At 39.7% G+C, this 18,582-nt stretch overlaps 1 protein-coding gene across 3 annotated transcripts; it reads right to left on the minus strand.

Annotated features, from left to right (window-relative positions):
- Positions 1 to 371: 371 nt before the first annotated feature.
- LOC106560813 (choline kinase alpha) lies at positions 372 to 17,475 on the minus strand. Of its 3 annotated transcripts, none has more exons than XM_014124138.3 (12): positions 17,187 to 17,475; positions 16,659 to 16,767; positions 13,953 to 14,006; positions 9,728 to 9,841; positions 6,914 to 7,047; positions 6,258 to 6,362; positions 5,896 to 5,954; positions 4,919 to 5,006; positions 3,391 to 3,499; positions 3,181 to 3,287; positions 2,699 to 2,780; positions 372 to 2,278 (listed from the first exon to the last, which is right to left on the minus strand). In XM_014124138.3, the coding sequence occupies exons 1-12, from the start codon at positions 17,420 to 17,422 to the stop codon at positions 2,219 to 2,221; spliced, it is 1,257 nt and encodes a 418-aa protein (XP_013979613.1). In that variant the 5' UTR covers positions 17,423 to 17,475; the 3' UTR covers positions 372 to 2,218. The 3 variants fall into 3 exon arrangements, with proteins under 3 accessions (XP_013979613.1, XP_082813355.1, XP_013979614.1); XM_082957229.1 differs by lacking the exon at positions 17,187 to 17,475 and adding an exon at positions 16,027 to 16,090; XM_014124139.3 differs by lacking the exon at positions 13,953 to 14,006.
- Between the last annotated feature and the right edge of the window lie 1,107 nt (positions 17,476 to 18,582).

Below are 18,582 nucleotides of genomic sequence, written 5' to 3' on the forward strand. Positions count from 1 at the left end.
ATGTATATAATGAACTTGCCATAGTGGTACATTTTCAAATTACTTTACCCTTGCTATTTGCAAGGGAAGAATTTATACGGTACATATTTTATTCTTTTAGTGTATATCTGCATAGCTATCTTTATAGGTAAGCAAGGCTAAATGTTTGCACTCACAAAATAGAGTAGTTGGGATCCTTTCACAGCATATACAAATTGGACATTCAGTTCAATTATCCATAAGATTACAATATACATAATCAACAATATTCAGTGTAATGTAGAGAACTTCCTTCTTCCCTCATGTTTTGATAATCAATTACATTTTATTTGATCTCTGTATTGAATGGCAAGACATGAAATACACCAAGGATATACTCAGAAAACTGTATGTGACAGTGGATCAATTCTTATTTTATTGTCTCAAACTAATAATATAGCATGAAAGAGAGGTGTAATGTATATACAAATATACACAACATATACCTGAAAATGGAATGTAGTTGATCACACAATAGATGTAGCAGGTGTTGAGAAAACAGGAGTGAGACGTGTTTCAACAAGGAAAGAGACAACTTTCTTATTAAGAAAAATACATATTCCATTTAAGGAAAACATTTAAAACGTTATCCTTAAAAATGCAACTGGTCAGGAAAGTGCCACTAATCTCGCTCCCAGGCTAATAGCGTATGAGCATTGGGAAAAAGTGTCTGGTGAATGAGATGGAAGTGCCACTGACATTGTAGACTACGCAACAATGTAATTTCAAAGTGAAGGCTCATATTTGTTTCAATATTATATTAACCAGATTAAATAAACATGTTTACATAAAACAAATAGAATGATGAAATACAGAATAGAAATTCATATTAAAACAGCACTAATTATCACAGTTTGGTTATGAATTTTTCACAAAAAAAAGAAAGAAGTAAAGTAAATATTTCCAGTCCCCAAACACATTCTAAATATATCATTATACACATTAAAAACCTCTACATGAGGATTTTTTAACAACTTATTTACAGTTCTTCTCACAACTTCATCTGCAACTGTTTACTCCAGCTGAATAGGACATCTCTATAGTTTGTCTGTTTGAGTTAAAGCTGAGAGCTTTCCTGTTTGCCATTTCCTTACTTATCCAATGTACTATCTGTGATATATTCAATTAATCAATCAAATGTATTTATATAGCCCTTCTTACATCAGCTGATGTCACAAAGTGCTGTACAGAAACCCAGCCTGAAATGCAGGTGTAGAAGCACCTGCATTTTCATTATTAATATATCTGTTTGAATACCAATACCATTTCAATGACCTTTTCAGAGCTGATACTCTTACTCTACACAATCCCCAGAACTGGTAAGTACAGAGTAGGGTTGTGAGGTTACCATTACTACACTCTTAGAACAAAAGGTGCTATCTAGAACCTTAAAGGGTTTTTCGGCTGTCCGCATAGAAGAACCATTTGAAGAACCCTTTTTTCGAAGAGTATACTGTGTTTCAGGTCACATTTATCAGATTATATTTACAGTCCTGCAGGTGGGGAATGCTGTTGGCCAGAGATGCACCCATCTAATTGGTGGCTCCAGATATTTCCATATGCAAGTCATCTTAGAGGAATTTTTGTTGATAAAGAATGAAGGAAAACTGACTTGTATAGCATGGATGCAAAAAAACTAACATAATCAATTGAAACTGAGAGTTTAGTTATTTGGCGTATGTTTTGAACCTTGCTCTTATGTCACAGTACTATTGCCGTTGGGTCACAGATAAGAGATTACTGGGTTTTCAATAAGCATGGATTTTTAAGGCTCATTGAGACTTCTGTTCTTTTTAGCTACGCCAGAACATTTCCAAACAGGAATGGACTTCCTGGAGATGTAACATACACCTCCATTCAGAATGAAGATTTTCATCCCTGTCTTAATCTTCCTGATGTTCTTTGAAGAAAAGACAGGCCAAGAACAATCTTGACCCTGTGAGCGTGTGTAATATTAGGAGTGCAGTATTGTGCAAACACTGAGCAGCAATGCATGGGGCATAATTCAACACCAAACCAGATATTCATGGTTTCACTTTGGTCCATGCGATACCAACTGTAGCGAGCGTTTAATTCCCAAAGCACAGGTTCCCCATTAAAGCATGGCCCTACACCCTGATTGCCTGTCTGCATTATTTTCAATTAAGCTCTGTTAATCCATTCATCCTCCACTTCTTTGTTACAGTATGTGGTCCCTCGCTTAGACCCCCAAGCTCCGCTTCTGCTCAAAGTATGCATCAAACCTGGCCATGGCATACTCCTGTGGACAGACAAAGGAAAGAAAAATATTGGAACATTTGCACAGAATGGATTTCAGACAATGGCTAGAGAGAGAGAGAGAGAGAAAAGGAATCAAAATGAAAATCCGCCTCGCACAGTATGTGTGTCAGTTATATATATTTCAGCAAAGAAAGGAAATATAACAGAGATAATCTTTATCAGGTTGACCATGGAAAATATTTGTGTATAGTTCAGAGTAGTCTGTGAGACCAAACATAGCAAGGAACACCTGCATTGCTTGCTTTCTGATTGTCTGGGTATAAATTGTATGCTTCCATTTCCTGTCTTATGCAACATGCACTTCTCATTTATTTTGTTTGAGGGAGAATGGCTGTGTTGTTTATGTAACACATATAAATGTGTAAAACAAAGGCATGGCAACCAGATAATGGACACTCACCATGTACCCAAACTCAATGGTGGAGATTCTCGCCTGGATCATCGACCACAGACCCCAGAAGAAGTGCGAAGCCAGAGCAAACCTGTGTAATTACCAACAGACAAATGTTTCAATAAAACCGTGGACGAGCACAATGGCAGTATGGTCCATTAAACATACATCTGGGTGAACTGAGAAAACCTTTGGTCCACAGCGACGGCCACATGGAAATATGTTATTTCATCAGTACTGGACTGATTGCAGTTTTATTTCCCAGGGAGAATTTTACAGTAACTAAGAGGCCCAGTCTGAGGGGTTCATTATTATTATGATTTACTGCTGCTCTCTCAACAGGAGGCACATCCTAAGTACTAAACCACAGGTGTCCTCAGAGTTGTAAAAAAAAGTCAACTTGTCCTCATGTGTCATGATGACTCATAGTCAATTTCACCCCTCATTCACATTCCAGCGAAAAGCCTTGGCCACTTCAACTTGGTGCTCACCTGTTAGCTTCCACAAACAGCTCTTCTTTGAGTTTCATCTGGTCTTCAGCGCTCAGATTCTCAAATCCCTGCTCAGTCTCTGACAGGTAGCTTCCAATGAAATGTAGCTGAAAAGAAGAACATCACAATGTTATTGACTGTCTTTTGCCTAGAGAGCCACTCATTCAGATTCAGAGGACAGAAAGTCATCATACTGGCATCCTTACTCACCTGTTGGGCTTTAGTGGGATAATTATTTGAGTTGACATGGAAAAATGGGAACTTGTCATTTGTATAGTCATACATCCATTCACAGAAGTGGTTTCCTATGTCAAATCCCCTGAAAACACAAAATATGGAGAGAAAAAACATGAACAATGATATCACATTTGCCAGGTCAGAAGTCCTGTCAGTTACACCTGATATTTGATAAGCTTATTTTCAATGTTGCAGAACTGAACATTCTTGCAATGTACATTGCATTGCCACATGGATTGAGGATTATGATGGTTTGGGCTCTTTTCCTTGTATGCCCAAATGACAACTAGGGCTGCAGTAAACCGTTACCATAGCAAAGGAAGAGAAATATAAGATGATTTCTCACAAAGGGAACACAAATGGGTAGCTCTTTGTGAAGGGAACCACAGCTGCTACTGTGGAAACCAGACAAAAGGAACAACTTGGAGGCTAAACTCTTTTCCAACATTTCTCTACCCCTGGCTGCGGCATTATGGGCCAGTGCTGAAAACCTGTACAGTTCAAACCTTTTCAAGCGAGCCACACCAGCTGCTAAGGAAACCAACTGGGAAGAAAACAGTGGGAAAACAAACAAAATATGAGTTTGACATGGGGCTCCTTGGACTGTTCTCATTGTGTACAGAAGTCCATGGTATGAACACTCAGCTTCCTAATGATGCCCTGTTCTACCCACCATACTATCAGAGCTTGGAGAACGAGAGGAGAATCCAGTGAAACCTGATCCGTCTTGAGAGTGACGAGCACATGTGGTGACGTACAATGACTGAGGGAGCCTGAGGGTCAGGACAGAGTGTAGGCTGTTTTGACGGAACTAACTTGGCTCTGAGCCAAGGCCAATAACAGTGAAGGTCCTTCATGAGAAATAGGGCACTCAAGAATTCCATGTTTTACAAATAAGGCTAAGTGGTACAGGAAAACATTCAGTAAGATGTTTGATTCTGAAATAAAACTCAGAAACCCAGATGAAGACAGCTTGCTGCCGAAACATTATAGATTTTAAATGAATCTATCTGAAATATGTGTGGCTACATTCTTGTCTTACATTTAAAAACATGACAAATACAAATTACAAGGGTAAATTCCTTCCATCAATAGCTGTGTTGCAGCAGACATTACAATAGAGTTCCTATGAATATTTCATGAGGCAGAAACTGTGAATTATGAATGTGAAGGAATATGGTTGGAGAACAGTCAGGGGAGCTTTGGGATTCCACTGTTAGATTCTGTTCATAAAGCTAGCTGGATGATTAGATTGAACAGGTTGTCTGGCTCAGAATGTGACAATGGACCGGCCATGGGGGGTATGATTTACCGTCTGCCGAGACAGTGTCACCTTGGATAGACACAGCCCTCCCACATCGTACAGTGTGGTCAATGTTTACTGGCTCTTAGACACCCAGAATGTTGTACATTCACTACAATTTGTGACCAAAGTGTTTGAATTGGTTGTAAAGGGGATGATTACAGTTTACACTGACTAGCGCCCTGAGCATGAACACACCTGTAGTTGTAGCTGCTGTATTCAAAGTCAATCAGCATGAGCTTCTGTCTGTCAGTACCTTCACAACAACTGAGGAGAAGGATATTTCCTAAAGGATGAGCAAATAATTATTACACCACACACACATACACACAGTACAACACATTAGCAAGGGATTTCAAAGATTTTCTTCACTAGCTTTATACAAACTGCAATACTATGCCTAACAGTGTCCGAGCAGTTTTGCGGGGTCCCCGTAAGGTTCGACCAAGGGCAAACCCCCACCCTAACCCTCTATGGGGCATAGAGAAAAATGTGCAGTTTTATAGCTAAAGTCATGTTATTCTACACATTTTGCCATGAGGCTGAGAGAAAATTCAGCAGCTTTAAAGCTAATTCCTGTCATAGGGTTGGCCCCGGGGGGGTGTGTGCTATGCCAGTGTACACACCCCCCCATCCGAAACAGATCAGAACAATTAGTGCATATATTATGACAACATCTTGTGACATTTTTGTTGGTTTTGGTCTTTGGCCAGGTTTTTTTAGGCTGTTTGTGCACACTACACTTTTTCTAAAGGCAAGCCGGAAATCTACACCCCTTCGTCAGTCATTGGTCAAGAGTAGGGATTCTTCAATGAGGTGTTTGTTGCCATTCAACGATAGACAACTTGTTTTCATGCAAATTTTTTCACCTGAGAAATACTTCACCAAACATCTTATTTAGATGTAAAATTTTGCGACTAAGATCTCCTCTGCAAAAATGTACAAATTTATGACAGATTTCTTGAGTTATCTTAGATTCATTCTGACTATTTTCAGGAAGTGTATACTGGCTACACAGTCTCAATATGGACAAACAGTACTTTTGTTGCTTTTTCCTTGTTTTTCAAGCGACGGTCTTTTAAGGGAGTATGCAAGCACACTCGTTCGGTTCGCCTAGCGGAGTTCGGCAAGGTGCCAGACAAACCGAAGCGTGCAGAATCCTTCAGACCCCTTACCTTCTTGACAGTCATTGTGGCAGAAAACCACAGGGGAATGAGTGGAGTCCAGCAAAGACCTACAGAGACAAACAAGCCATATTTAAGCAGGTAAAAAGCAGGAGATTTAAGTCCACTAAATCACTGTTTACCCCCAAAAACAGGATGCAAAATGCCAGAACATATTTCAACCATATTTTAATATGATTATTGGTTTATTGTTGTTGACTGGATTCCACACCAATTTAGTGGAAAACACCATATGACTATTACATAACTGAATTACTGCATATACATGTAATCATGTCCGTTCATGTGTGCTTAGTCTAAATACTGTTGTGTACGTAATGCAGGGACCAGGGTGGATGTGATGTGGGCCTTACTTGAGATTCTCCATCTCCTGGGGCAGGTTACAGCTCATCAGACGGGCAAACTTGAGCATGTGGGACTCCCTGGTGAAGGTGAGTCTCATCACCTGGTTCAGGTACCTGTGGATGGGGGAAAACAACAGGACAGTCAGGGTACTGTATGTATGGGAACACTGGGATACAAGCCGTTGTAGAGTTTCTAGATAAGACAGATCACTATTTTATCACAGCGATGCATTTCTTGTTTACACAGCACTCGTACAAATCACACATTATTTTGCTGACAAGCAACTTTTCCCCTGTGATTTACCTGAAACTATCCTCAGACCACGAAGCAGGTCACTCTGATAAGCGAAACTCTTTAACAACATAAATGCCCTGTTTTAAGTGTAAGCAAAGAAGACATTCATAAAACACATCAAAGAGGGGGCAAAATGTTTTGACCAAGACTGTTATTGATGTGTAGTTTTACTTTACAAATGCCATAGGAAAACATAATTTGGCTCTCTGTTATCCTCAAACCAGGTGACATGAAAATCGACCAACAAAAGCAAACTAGCTAACCATTTTGTAAGAGGAGATATGTGTGACAGCTAATGTTTGTTTGGAGCGTTCAGTGAGGTCAAATTAGGCAAAGAGGGTTTACAGTTTCTAATAAGATACCAACTCACTTGTCAATAGTTCCAAACAGCCATTTGGGCTCCTTGTTGAAAGGCATCCTCATACCATGGAACTTGGCCATCTTCTCAGCTATTTCAGCAGATATGCTAGGCATGCTCAGCTCACCCGTGTCCAGTTTGCGACTCTATTAACACAAAGAGGTCAAGGAAGTAAGGTCTACAAGTCTTAGCTGAATACAGGTTGTCTTCATTCCCCTCACGCTGACAGCTTTATTTGCAACAATAAGCAGAAACACCATTACCAATTGACTGCTGACAGTGTTGTCAAAAGAATGGAGGGCATAACCAGTTCCATTGCCCTAAGGCCCTCTAATTGGCTCACTGTCAACCTGACAGTTAAGATCTTATCAAAGAGGAAGATGTTTAAAGGCCACTCGCTTGACCTCTGTGGATTCTTGGTCTGAGTACTAGTGAATAACTAAAATGTTTCATTTTTACTGCTATTCTCAAAAATGATTCATAATATACAGGCCATTTCATTAACCCTGTGGGGATCTTCATGCACCATTGACCTCAGTGAGGAGAAGAAGAAGAAGAGGAAGGAGAAGAAGGTAAGTCACATGCTATACATTACCAGTCAAAAGTTTTAGAACACCCACTCATTCAAGGGTTTTTCTTTATTTTTACTATTTTCTAAGTTGTAGAATAATAGTGAAGACATGAACACTATGAAATAACACAGATGGAATCATGTAGTAACCAAAAAAGTGGTAAACAAATCAAAACTTCTTCAAAGTAGGCAACTTTTGCCTTGATGACAGCTTTGCACACTCTTGGCATTATCTCAACCAGCTTCAACTGGAATGCTTTTCCAAGAGTCTTGAAGGAGTTCCCACGTATACTGAGCACTTGTTGGCTGCTTTCCTTCACTCTGCGGTCCAACTCATCCCAAACCATCTCAATTGGGTTGAGGTCGGGGGATTGTGGAGGCCAGGTCATCTGATGCAGCACTCCATCACTGTCCTTGGTCAAATAGCCCTTACACAGCCTGGAGGTGTGTTGGGTCATTGTCCAGTTGAAAAACAAATTATAGTCCCACTAAGCGTATGGCTACAGAATATGGTGGTAGTCATGCTGGTAAAGTGTGCCTTGAATTCTAAATAAATCACAGACAGTGTCACCAGCAAAGCACCCCCACACCTCTTCCTCCATGCTTCACGGTGGGAACCACACATGCGGAGATCATCCGTTCACATACTCCGTGTCTCACAAAGACACAGCGGTTGGAAACAAAAATCTAATATTTGGATTCATCAGACCAAGGGACAGATATCCACCCGTCTAATGTCCATTGCTTGTGTTTATTGGCCCAAGCAAGTCTCTTCTTCTTATTGGTGTCCTTTAGTAGTGGTTTCTTTGCAGCAATTTGACAATGAAGGTTGATGTTGAGATGTGTCTGTTACTTGAACTCTGTGAAGCATTTATTTGGGCCGAAATTTCTGAGGCTGGTAACGCTAATGAACTTACCCTCCGCAGCAGAGATAACTCTGGGTCTTCCTTTCCTGTGGCGGTCCTCATGAGAGGCAGTTTCATCATAGTCCTTGATGGTTTTTGTGACTGCACTCGAAGAAACTTTCAAAGGTCTTGATTTTTTACAATTTTGATTTGTTTAACACTTTTTTGGTAACTACATGATTCCATATGTGTTATTTCATAGTTTTGATGTCTTCACTATTATTCTACACTGTAGAAAATAGTCAAAATAAATAAAAACCCTGGAATGCGTAGGTGTGTAACAAACCTTTGACTAGTACTGTATATTAGCCTAATTTTCTAAACGTGGCTTGGCCTTTTGGCATATTCACTAACACTGTTATTCACTAACACTGTTGAGAACAGTGATAATGATGACACTATCTATTAAGATACCTAAATATGAGCTCCTGCATAGCATGACATGCCTGAGCTATAGATATGCTATGGATTTATTTAACTAACCTTTAATAATGGGGTTGGGACCTGTTATAACACGTTCATGAAATGCCTATAGATATGTAATAAACGTGTTATGGATAGTCAAAGTAAATCGTTACCCACTTGAGTAAATGAGGGATACAAAGTATATTGAAAGCAGGTGCTTCTACACAGGTGTGGTCACTGAGTTAATTAAACAATTAACATCCCATCATGCTTAGGGTCATGTATAAAAATGCCCAGTTGCCCATTATTTTCACTACCATGGCTAGAAGAAGAAATCTCAGTGACTCTCAAAGGAGCATAGGGGATTTACAGTGTGTGTGTGTGTGTGTGTGTGTGTGTGTGTGTGTGTGTGTGTGGTGTGTGTGTGTGTGTGTGTGTGTGTGTGTGTGTGTGTGTGTGTGTGTGTGTGTGTGTGTGCGCGCATGTGTTAGTGTTTATTTTATTTTGGCAGTTACCTGTACATCATACAAGCAAAACTCGTGATTCAGATAGAACATGACTATTCTGATGGGCTGTACCGATTTAAATTCTAACTGTCTAGCCTAGGCATGGGTTGAATTTAGTAAGAGAACTCTCGCTATGGGAGAATGCCTGGGCAACGTGGGCGTGTATTAAATTGACCAAGAATACTCTCGCTAGCACAAAGTGTTAAATTACATAACTTCAAGCTATTTTTGCCACTTTAAGTAGGGAATACATTTAGCATGGTTCATGTATTCCCTGTTATATCAATTAAACACACATTATTGAACAAAACACACACAGACACATGCACAGATCCAGACACCTATATGCACGCATGCACACAAGCAAGCATGCAATCACATAGTCATTAATAATTTTTTCCCCCCCTATCAATGATTATCACTCAACAGAGTAACTTACAGGGACAAACTGCTCCAGTCTGCCCTGAGGGAAGATGCCAAAGAGTTTGGGCCCAAGCTCCCGCTCAGCCAGAATGGCAAACATCACACTCTCCAGCACCATGGCCTCAGCACCCTGCATACACAGAGAACATGAATTAGCATGCACACAAGCAGATAGGTGAATGAGAGAAAGTTGTGGTTGTTGACTTCTCCTATTAAACCTTGTGACTGTCAGTCACTGCCTTGCACAATCAACCCCGTCCTTAGAAATGATGAGGTAAAATGACTTAGTCATTGGTTAATGTTTTCATGGCAACCGGACGTGATGACAATTAATAGGATGAGCTGGATGACTGCAGCCAAACTGTGGTCCATTGTTAGCTGGAACTGTCCACACCTACCACCTACCACCATCAGGTGTAGGACAGAAACTCATTCAATTCCATAACATTAAATTAGGAACAGCTTAGACAGAGGAAGCTGATGATGAGCACATGACCTTACGGCTGTCTGGAAGAGATGGGAGTATTTTTTCCAGGGATCTAGCATTCACAATTGATAAATCAACTATACACAGATCCAGATTCAGATCCAGATCTTTGAGGCATGTTAACTGTAAAATGGCTACCTCAATTAAAGAAATTACATTCCCAACTCTGTCAGTGAATATTTTTGTCCGTCCCGGTGGTAGGTTTATAAGCAGATTTGGACCAGACACGGGAGAATTGTGTTGCGTTCCACATGATGAGAATGATTAAACAAGGGGCCAATTGTATTGAGAGAGGCAGAGCCTGCCAATAGCATCAATCAGTAATTGTGGCTGCTTAACCGAAGAAGACACCTGGGCTTTTCTACTGGGGAGCAAAAATGGTGGCAGGAGCAATTATCTGAGGCCAGAGCTCTGATATAGCTAGCATTCAAAAGATAGGCCCACAAAAAATAATGTTAACTTACAAATAAATCTATGTTAACACTTAGAAATACAGGGTCCTTGTTTCTGTGTAGTTATTAATGAAAGTACATTAAAAACTATTGCCAATAAAAACTATTTCCAATGTTACACTGTATAGTAGTAACTCAAATCATAACCCATAGCACTGGGTGCAATCCAAATGGTGCCCTTATCTAGGTCTAGTGTAACCTGCTATGAGCTGGCAGTGACCTGTGGACTCTGACAGTTGGCCAAGGAATGTGCTAAGTGGTGCACTTCAAAGTGGCTTGGCGCTTCCTTTCGGAAACCAGATAGGAGGAAAACAGATTATAGTAGTGCATTGCTTATGACCTGTTGTATGCACTGTGGACTGACCTCATATGACTATAGACTTTGGAAAAACATTATTAGTCAATAATCAGTGACAGCATGGGGATATTCTATAGTCCTCATCTAAGATAGCTTTCCCTCTAGTCAAGAGAGATGTTGTGATCATCTTTAGGTACAGTATATCCACTGTGTGGATGTCTTGCCTTAAAAGGGGTGAGATCCATCAACCATAGACAATATACATATATGAAACCATAATGACCCTTGGTTTGGCAGACCTAAAAAAAAAACTACGCCAAAAAACTAAGCCAAACTCTGCGAAGTATTCATAGACATTGACACATTTACAGATGGGCTCTGTAGTGCTGATGGATGCCAAATGCAAATCTGCTCAACGTATTATCTCTGTTACCATGATCATCCTGATCATCATGATCATCCTGACACACACCGTGGCCTTGCAGCCTGTATGCCATCTATGTGTTCAGTGCATTTCTATGTCCAGAAAGTCCCTCTAAAAGTGGGTCAGCAGCCAGCCTCAGTTTCCCAATGACTTTTATTTAACTTTCTTTGACCTATTTCTATGACCTACATCCCTAACAGGTTGCTGGTCAAGGCTTGACAAATTAAACTGGCTAAGTAGCCTACTTTTCAGGTGAATAATCAGCAATGCTATCTACTGGTCTGTTGACATTGTTGTGGAATTGTTCAACATTCCATTCCGCCAACCTTCCTCATTGTTGAAAAAAAGAAAAAGAAATGTTTTGAATAGCTATCACTTCCTTTGTTGCAACCCAATATATGATTTGTAAATTTAAAAACTTGATTACATTTATTCTGTGAAACAGGAAGGGAAACATTGAAGTGTCCCTTTCAGCAGGATCCCATAGTCCACTGTGGCCTGTCCTAATGTTAGCACTACTATCCTGAGAAATGGAAGGAAATCACACTTCCTCAAAAACACTACTGAGGTCCATGTTTCATAATGTTGACAAAACAATGTATTTGGAAAATCATGTCACTTGTCTAGCCTTAGATTTGTTTCCCTGTAGACCTGGATATCTGTGCATTCGGATAACAAGACAGATAGCAATAATGAACTCAATCAGTAGTACCCATGGCCATGGGTAATGAGTACCTCCATTGACTGAAAATAAGATTAATCATACTCCACCACCTTAAAAAATCATTGTTGACAAATGTGTGAATGAACTCCTTAGTTTCACAATGCTCTCACCTTCTGTAATATAAATGAAGCATGAATAGTTTCAATGCTAATTTGAAAGTTCTGCTAAAAACACATTAACAGTAGGTTCAATGTCACAGTACCATCCCCTGAATACCACTTCCCCTCCCTCTACCCCCTGTGTACCATGGCTACGGTCACATGACCATGGCACAGCAGCTGTGGGGATTTTCCAGTTGAAGCTCCAGTTATGAGCAATGTTCCCTCATTACTGTGCGCAAGCAGAATAAATATCAGACCACCTAGAGAAGCACAAGATTGAACCTCACTCAACTTTCTAGAGTTTTCCCTGTTAGTTAACACTATCAACGTTTCCCTTTACTGTGGAAATTGTGATCAAATCAACGCAATATTCGCCACTTTCAATGTAACATACCGAAACGAGACGAACTATGCAAGACTTAGTATGCAAAACTAACTATACAAGAGATTTTGTTGTAGGTAGAACGCATCGGAGTAGAATTCATTACTACCCATACTATCTACACAGACCGGTGCGGCATAACCAATCAGAGCTGCAGTAGGCCTATATGCAAATAGACCAGTGCCATAAATGGTCTTATGACATTTACTTTGAACTGGACTGTTTACAGCATGAGTGGTCCTGAGTAGAGACGCTTGTTTTGAGATTAAAGAGAGAGGTGCATGTAGCCACTTGTGCACATTTTGTTAATATCCTTTGGTAGTTAGTGAGTTATTAGTCCAGTTATAGATCATTTGTAGTCAGCAATAGGGGAGTGATTGCTACATTTCTAGCCATCTTTGAAAAGCAAGTCAGTTAAAGAGTTTTTTTTTGTCTTAAAGGGGCAGTGTTGTATGTTAACACAGGCTTGAATAAGCTAAGTAGCCAATAGGCAGAGGGTCGCATGATTTGTCTGATTCTCTGTAATAACGGTTTAGGCCTACATTATGATCAAATAGCCACAGTAGCCTGCTTGGCCACTGTTAAAACTGTAACTTAAAGTGGGTACAGCCTCAGTGTTCACAGTAAACGCGCACTGGAAGTTGCACAGAATTTTCACAACGTTCAAATTTGCGCTCAGCAGATCTCAAATTTGCTCAGTGCTGAGAAAATGTTGAGGGAACATTGGTTATGAGTGGTGTGTTCACTATTACTGGAATTAGTCATCATATAAAGGTGAGAGTCTATAGTGAAGTATGCCACGTTGGTCTCAAACTGTATTTTGAAAACCTAATGGGCAATCTTGTTGTCAATTTGAACTTGTTTCAAGACAATATAGGGAAAAGGCCATAAACATGCAAATGAAGGCTAAGGAGCAGTGAGGTTTACGAGGGGACAGACTGGCTAGCCAAGCTAGGATTAGCCTCTATGGGATCAAACTCTATGTGACTCTCATGCAAAAGATAGTAATTGCAGATTTACGCCATAACATCATGAATATTAATGTTTACCCTTATCATCAACTGACTAACAGAGGTCACCTCAATCCAAAGAGATGACTCAACAGTGCTATTTTTTACACCATTTTACACCATCCAGTTGGGAGAAAGGTCTGGGATTGACATTTTTCTAAGTGATAACTAAGTCCATTGGCAATTACTAAAACCTTTGATGCTAAACTATACAGACTAATTTGATCACAGACTCCAGAAAATGTATACAAAAACATAGTTTCGAGGCTAGAACAATGACACATGCTGTGGGGTCATTTTCACAATCAGATAGCAAATCTAACTAATAGTCTGGGTGAATCACCTTTGCCATTAGTTACTTACTTGAAAGAGATTTTCTTTGTTTGACTGTCTGGGCTCCCCCTTATTACAGGACATCTATCAATGAAAGAAAAAGCAAGAAACTAACCATGAGTACATGTATTTTCTCAAAAGACACATCATGCTACATAGCATTCTCACAAAGAGACAATGACAGAGTACAGTATAGTCCCCAAGTCTGACGGCCAAAAAGGCAATAGGAAAACTCTCAGTGCCTTTAACAACCTTCTTGTTGAGAAAGTAAAGTTGTAGAAACAGAAACAAACTCTCACTATCTCTGAAAGGCATATATTATCTCCTGATCAAGGCAGCTGGCACTGACTGTATGCTTTGGCATAAAATGCTGGTATTGACATTGTTGTCCTATCTATGAACTAGCACTTTTAATATTTTTTCCTCTGAGGAAACTCAGTTACTCAACGAATTTCTGAGTTATTAACTAAATTAGATATTTGATAATACAGCAGTGTATTTTATCTGTGCATGTGCTAGCACCAGCTTAGCGAGCCTCCCTCTATAGCGCGACTGAAGGTATGCGTGCGTCTTAGAAATCGTTTTCACATATAAACTTTACATGTCCAAACTCAGAATCAAATATTCTTCCCAAAAATAACCTTGTCGATGTGGAAGAAGGTTTATTTTGATTGCCAATGTTCTGCATTTATCAGAGTGCCACCAGGTAGCCTAATTTCAGATGTGTCCATGTAAACAGGATTATTAGGGAAATCGTTCTTCTTGCAAAGCATGTAAACGGTTTAATCGAACTATGATATTAATCTGACTATCCACAATAATCACATTATTGTGTGCATGTAACCAGGTAACCACTCATACGCCGGATTGGCGCACGTTCAACAAATCTGATCTAACAAAGTGGATATTCGTCAAATCCATCATGTTTCATGTATTCTAACAGGCCCACAATGTGGTAACTAAAGTCCGATTTGGATATATTTGTCTGGTTTCACTGCATAACATTTAGAAGTGTTCTCTTTACAGGTTTAGAAGAAATAACTGCTAAATGCTAACTCCCTTTCGTATAAACTGGTAGCATAGCTAGCATACATAATTCGGTGGTGGTAGTCAGTCATTTTTAACTGTAATGAAGTTGACATTAACATGTATTGGGGTTGACATCTATACAAGCATTATACTATTCAACATAGTGTGAAATAGACATATAAACAATAGCCTAAATGTAGGCTAATTTTGCTGGGGGGCAATGAGGAGATTCGGGGATCTTTCCCCCATGCGTTTCCATGGCATTTTCCTTGTTTTGGTCAAGTTCAATTGATCTCTTTACCACATGTATTATCAATTAAAAAAACTCAGAAACTACTTGAGTCTATAATGAATAGATATTAATATTCCATTCTATTCGATTCTTACAATAGTCGTGGGTGCTTTACATCTCCTGGTTTATTGTAAATGGTTAATTAATGGGTCCTCCAGTTCCAAATGGTGTATTACTTCTTACTAGAAATGTGGCCTGTCTCTTTTTATTTTCTATTTCATAGTGTTACTTCAATAATTTATCACTGAACTGTTTTAGAACAGAGCAGTTGCTTTTGTCATCCCCATCCCCAACTACAGGAACATCCAGTTCTTTGTCAGCTTGACTGAATCTTGACCTGGATTATCTGGTCATCTAATTTTAGTCAGGAGGTTAACTTGGGGTTGCCCTAACTAGCCTACCATCATGTGACCTATGAGTAATGTAGGTTGGACCTACTGACACATCATCAGGAATGATATCATCCTGTGTCCTTTGGCTGTAGCTCATGATGCACACAATAAACCAAAATACATCACTAGCTGTTATCATTACAGCGCAACACCTCACATTTTAATTGCTGCTCCAATTAATTTATTGATTTTCAACTGGAGTTCTCTCCTTTGTAACATCTATAGTATTTGACAACTTATTTCCAATATGAAAATAAAATGATAGGAGAGGTCAAAAAATACATTCCCCCCATATCTTCACAAGTGCATCAATTCACAAGCTGACTTCCATAACAATGTGGGTGAACTTTGTTGAGGACAATACTGAGACTTCAGGGATCGCATACTGTACCGTGTATGGTATGGTGGAATCACCTGGAAACAAGTGTGCTCAAGGCACGCTCCTTTTGGAAGGCCTACGGCAAAAAACATACGCATGTACAGCCATGGTGGTACATCACACCACAACAACAGAAACACACGCACCACACACACACACACACACACACACACACACACACACACACACACACACACACACACACACACACACACACACACAGCTTGAGCCACCCTAGACCATGCCATCAGGTGGGTATTTGCCACAAAGGGCATTTCAAAGATGTTTGAGGAAGAAGATATATCTCCTTTCTCTTCTGTCCAACCCCAAATTCCAGCAGCAAAGCAAAGACCCCTTCAGCCTGTTCAGAACCTCCCAGGGAATACATGTAAGCTATGTCTTTTCCTAAACTTTTATATTATCACATTCTATTATATTCTAAAGCATGACCAGAAAATCTGAGTAAATCAAATTGTACTTTCAAGGGTCCAAGAGTGGACCTTTCAGTAGGCTACGTATTTAGCCTAAAGAACATTGATTACATTTTCAGATTCAGAACCTGGACGTTTTCAATTAAACTGAAGAGAAAAAAGGTAAGATGGGACTGATTCACTCAACATTGCATTGTCTGTTGTCATACACACCTGTAGAATAGCTCCATACAGACGCAAGAGGACGTTGCGAGGTTCATCACCAACACTGGTTTGGATGTCGGGTAAGGCGCAGAGGAAGAGTTTGTTGCTGAGGCCACCCCTGTCACAACGTCACAAAAAAAAACAAATGAAGCTCATAAAAGCGTCACATTTCACTGTCTCCAGCGTGTACACATTAGACCAATGGATGTGGCGGCCTAAATTACGGTTTTATTCTAAGGTAGAAAGCCCATAAATAAGAAGTAATGCTTTAAAAACAAACACACACAATACAATCCCATGTAAGGCAAAGCTACCATTGTAATTTTAAATAACATTAGGTGTAACCCAGTATCAAATTCTCTGTTTATTAACCCCATAATGCCACTGGCACCATCATGACCATTCATTTAAATTATAGGGCGAGAAAATGTGGCCTATATGCAGTTGCAAACGCAGCAACTGTTTATCTGGGTAGTAGGCTATATGACAAATAAATTGTGATAAATAATGGTGGATGTCCTCAAAGAACATATCTACCTTATTATGCTGATTTGAAAATCCTCTTCTGTCACCGTTTTCCACGCACCGTGGAGAAAATCTTTGCACCATAAATACGCCTTGCGTTTCGTGTCCTGGTCGGGCTCATCCGGCCGGATGATTTCCTTGCATTCATCCTCAGTGTCTGGCTGGACCTCAAGTGCGTTTTCAGTGACCAACAAACCCAAGGCCATAGAAGGGGAGGATGACACCCCGTTGATAAATTTTGTCTTCATTTTGTCTTCAAATGAATACTAAATAGCGTACAGTTATGAATATTATTTTTTTTTAAAGTAAATTTATAATTAAGCAGTCTTGCGTTGAGGAAGAAAAATATACGATTTGATTTCAAGCAATGTTTCTTTAATCCCCAGCAAAACAATAACACGCGTCCGTTTTGTTCAGACAGCAGAATAAACAGGTCCGTTCCGTGGCAAGGAATGAAGACTGAAGACACACACTGGCTGAGTCAGGCAATAGGCTGAAATCGAGGGGATTTGCATCTACACGTCATACTACCGCACTCATTCTCTCCCCTCATTGGTTGGCACGGGCACGTCCTTTCACGAGCAAACAAAGCCAACCCAGCACCATGTCCCATGCATAATGAAAGCCTCCTTGTAGTTATTTCACACATGATAGATAGCAAACCATTGTCCTCTTGCTATTGCTTTTATCCGTGAAAAACAATTATTCTCTGTTTGCCAGAGTGGTGGGCAGACAACTGACTTTATGCCATGCTATGAATTATGCTTTTGTTATTCAAGATCTAATTCAACAAGACGTTCCATAAAACAGTTTACACATCAACGGGAGACTTCTGGGAATTTCATATTTTCACAATGCATTTCCAACAAATGTTTTGACTATGTAATGTTTGTGTTGATCTGTGTGCACAAAAGGATCAATTAATATGGCAAAAGCTGAGGTCGAGTCTGTGTACCCAAGGAGTTCAAATGCTATTTGTCCCATTACCCATTCTCAAGTATCAACGTCTCCCAAAAAAATACTACATACTATATCAAGACACCCCCTACAGTTTACAAAGAATGTAGGGCAGCCATATCTGTTTTGCCTTGCCAGGTCATCCTCACAAAATAGGTTTTTAACCTCAGTGGGTCTTACCTGGTTAAATAAATAAAACATATCCTACAATTCAGGGAATTCACATGATCTATGTGAGGGCAGCAATTAAGAATGAAAACTAAAGTTCCAGAAAGTTCATGGATTTGACCACGTCTCTCTTAAAGAGCAGCGAAGTGCATCAGGTCACGAAGACATTACATTTGGAAGAAAACTTTAAATTGAGTACTCAAACTGTAAAATAAAAACATTCACCAGAAATAAGCACAAGTTAACTATTGTTTTTCTTTTCCAAAGTAGATGAATGTTAAGA

This window comes from Salmo salar, chromosome 10 (assembly GCF_965601325.2).
Source record: "Salmo salar chromosome 10, fSalSal1, whole genome shotgun sequence".
In the NCBI taxonomy this organism is placed as follows: Eukaryota; Metazoa; Chordata; class Actinopteri; order Salmoniformes; family Salmonidae; genus Salmo; species Salmo salar.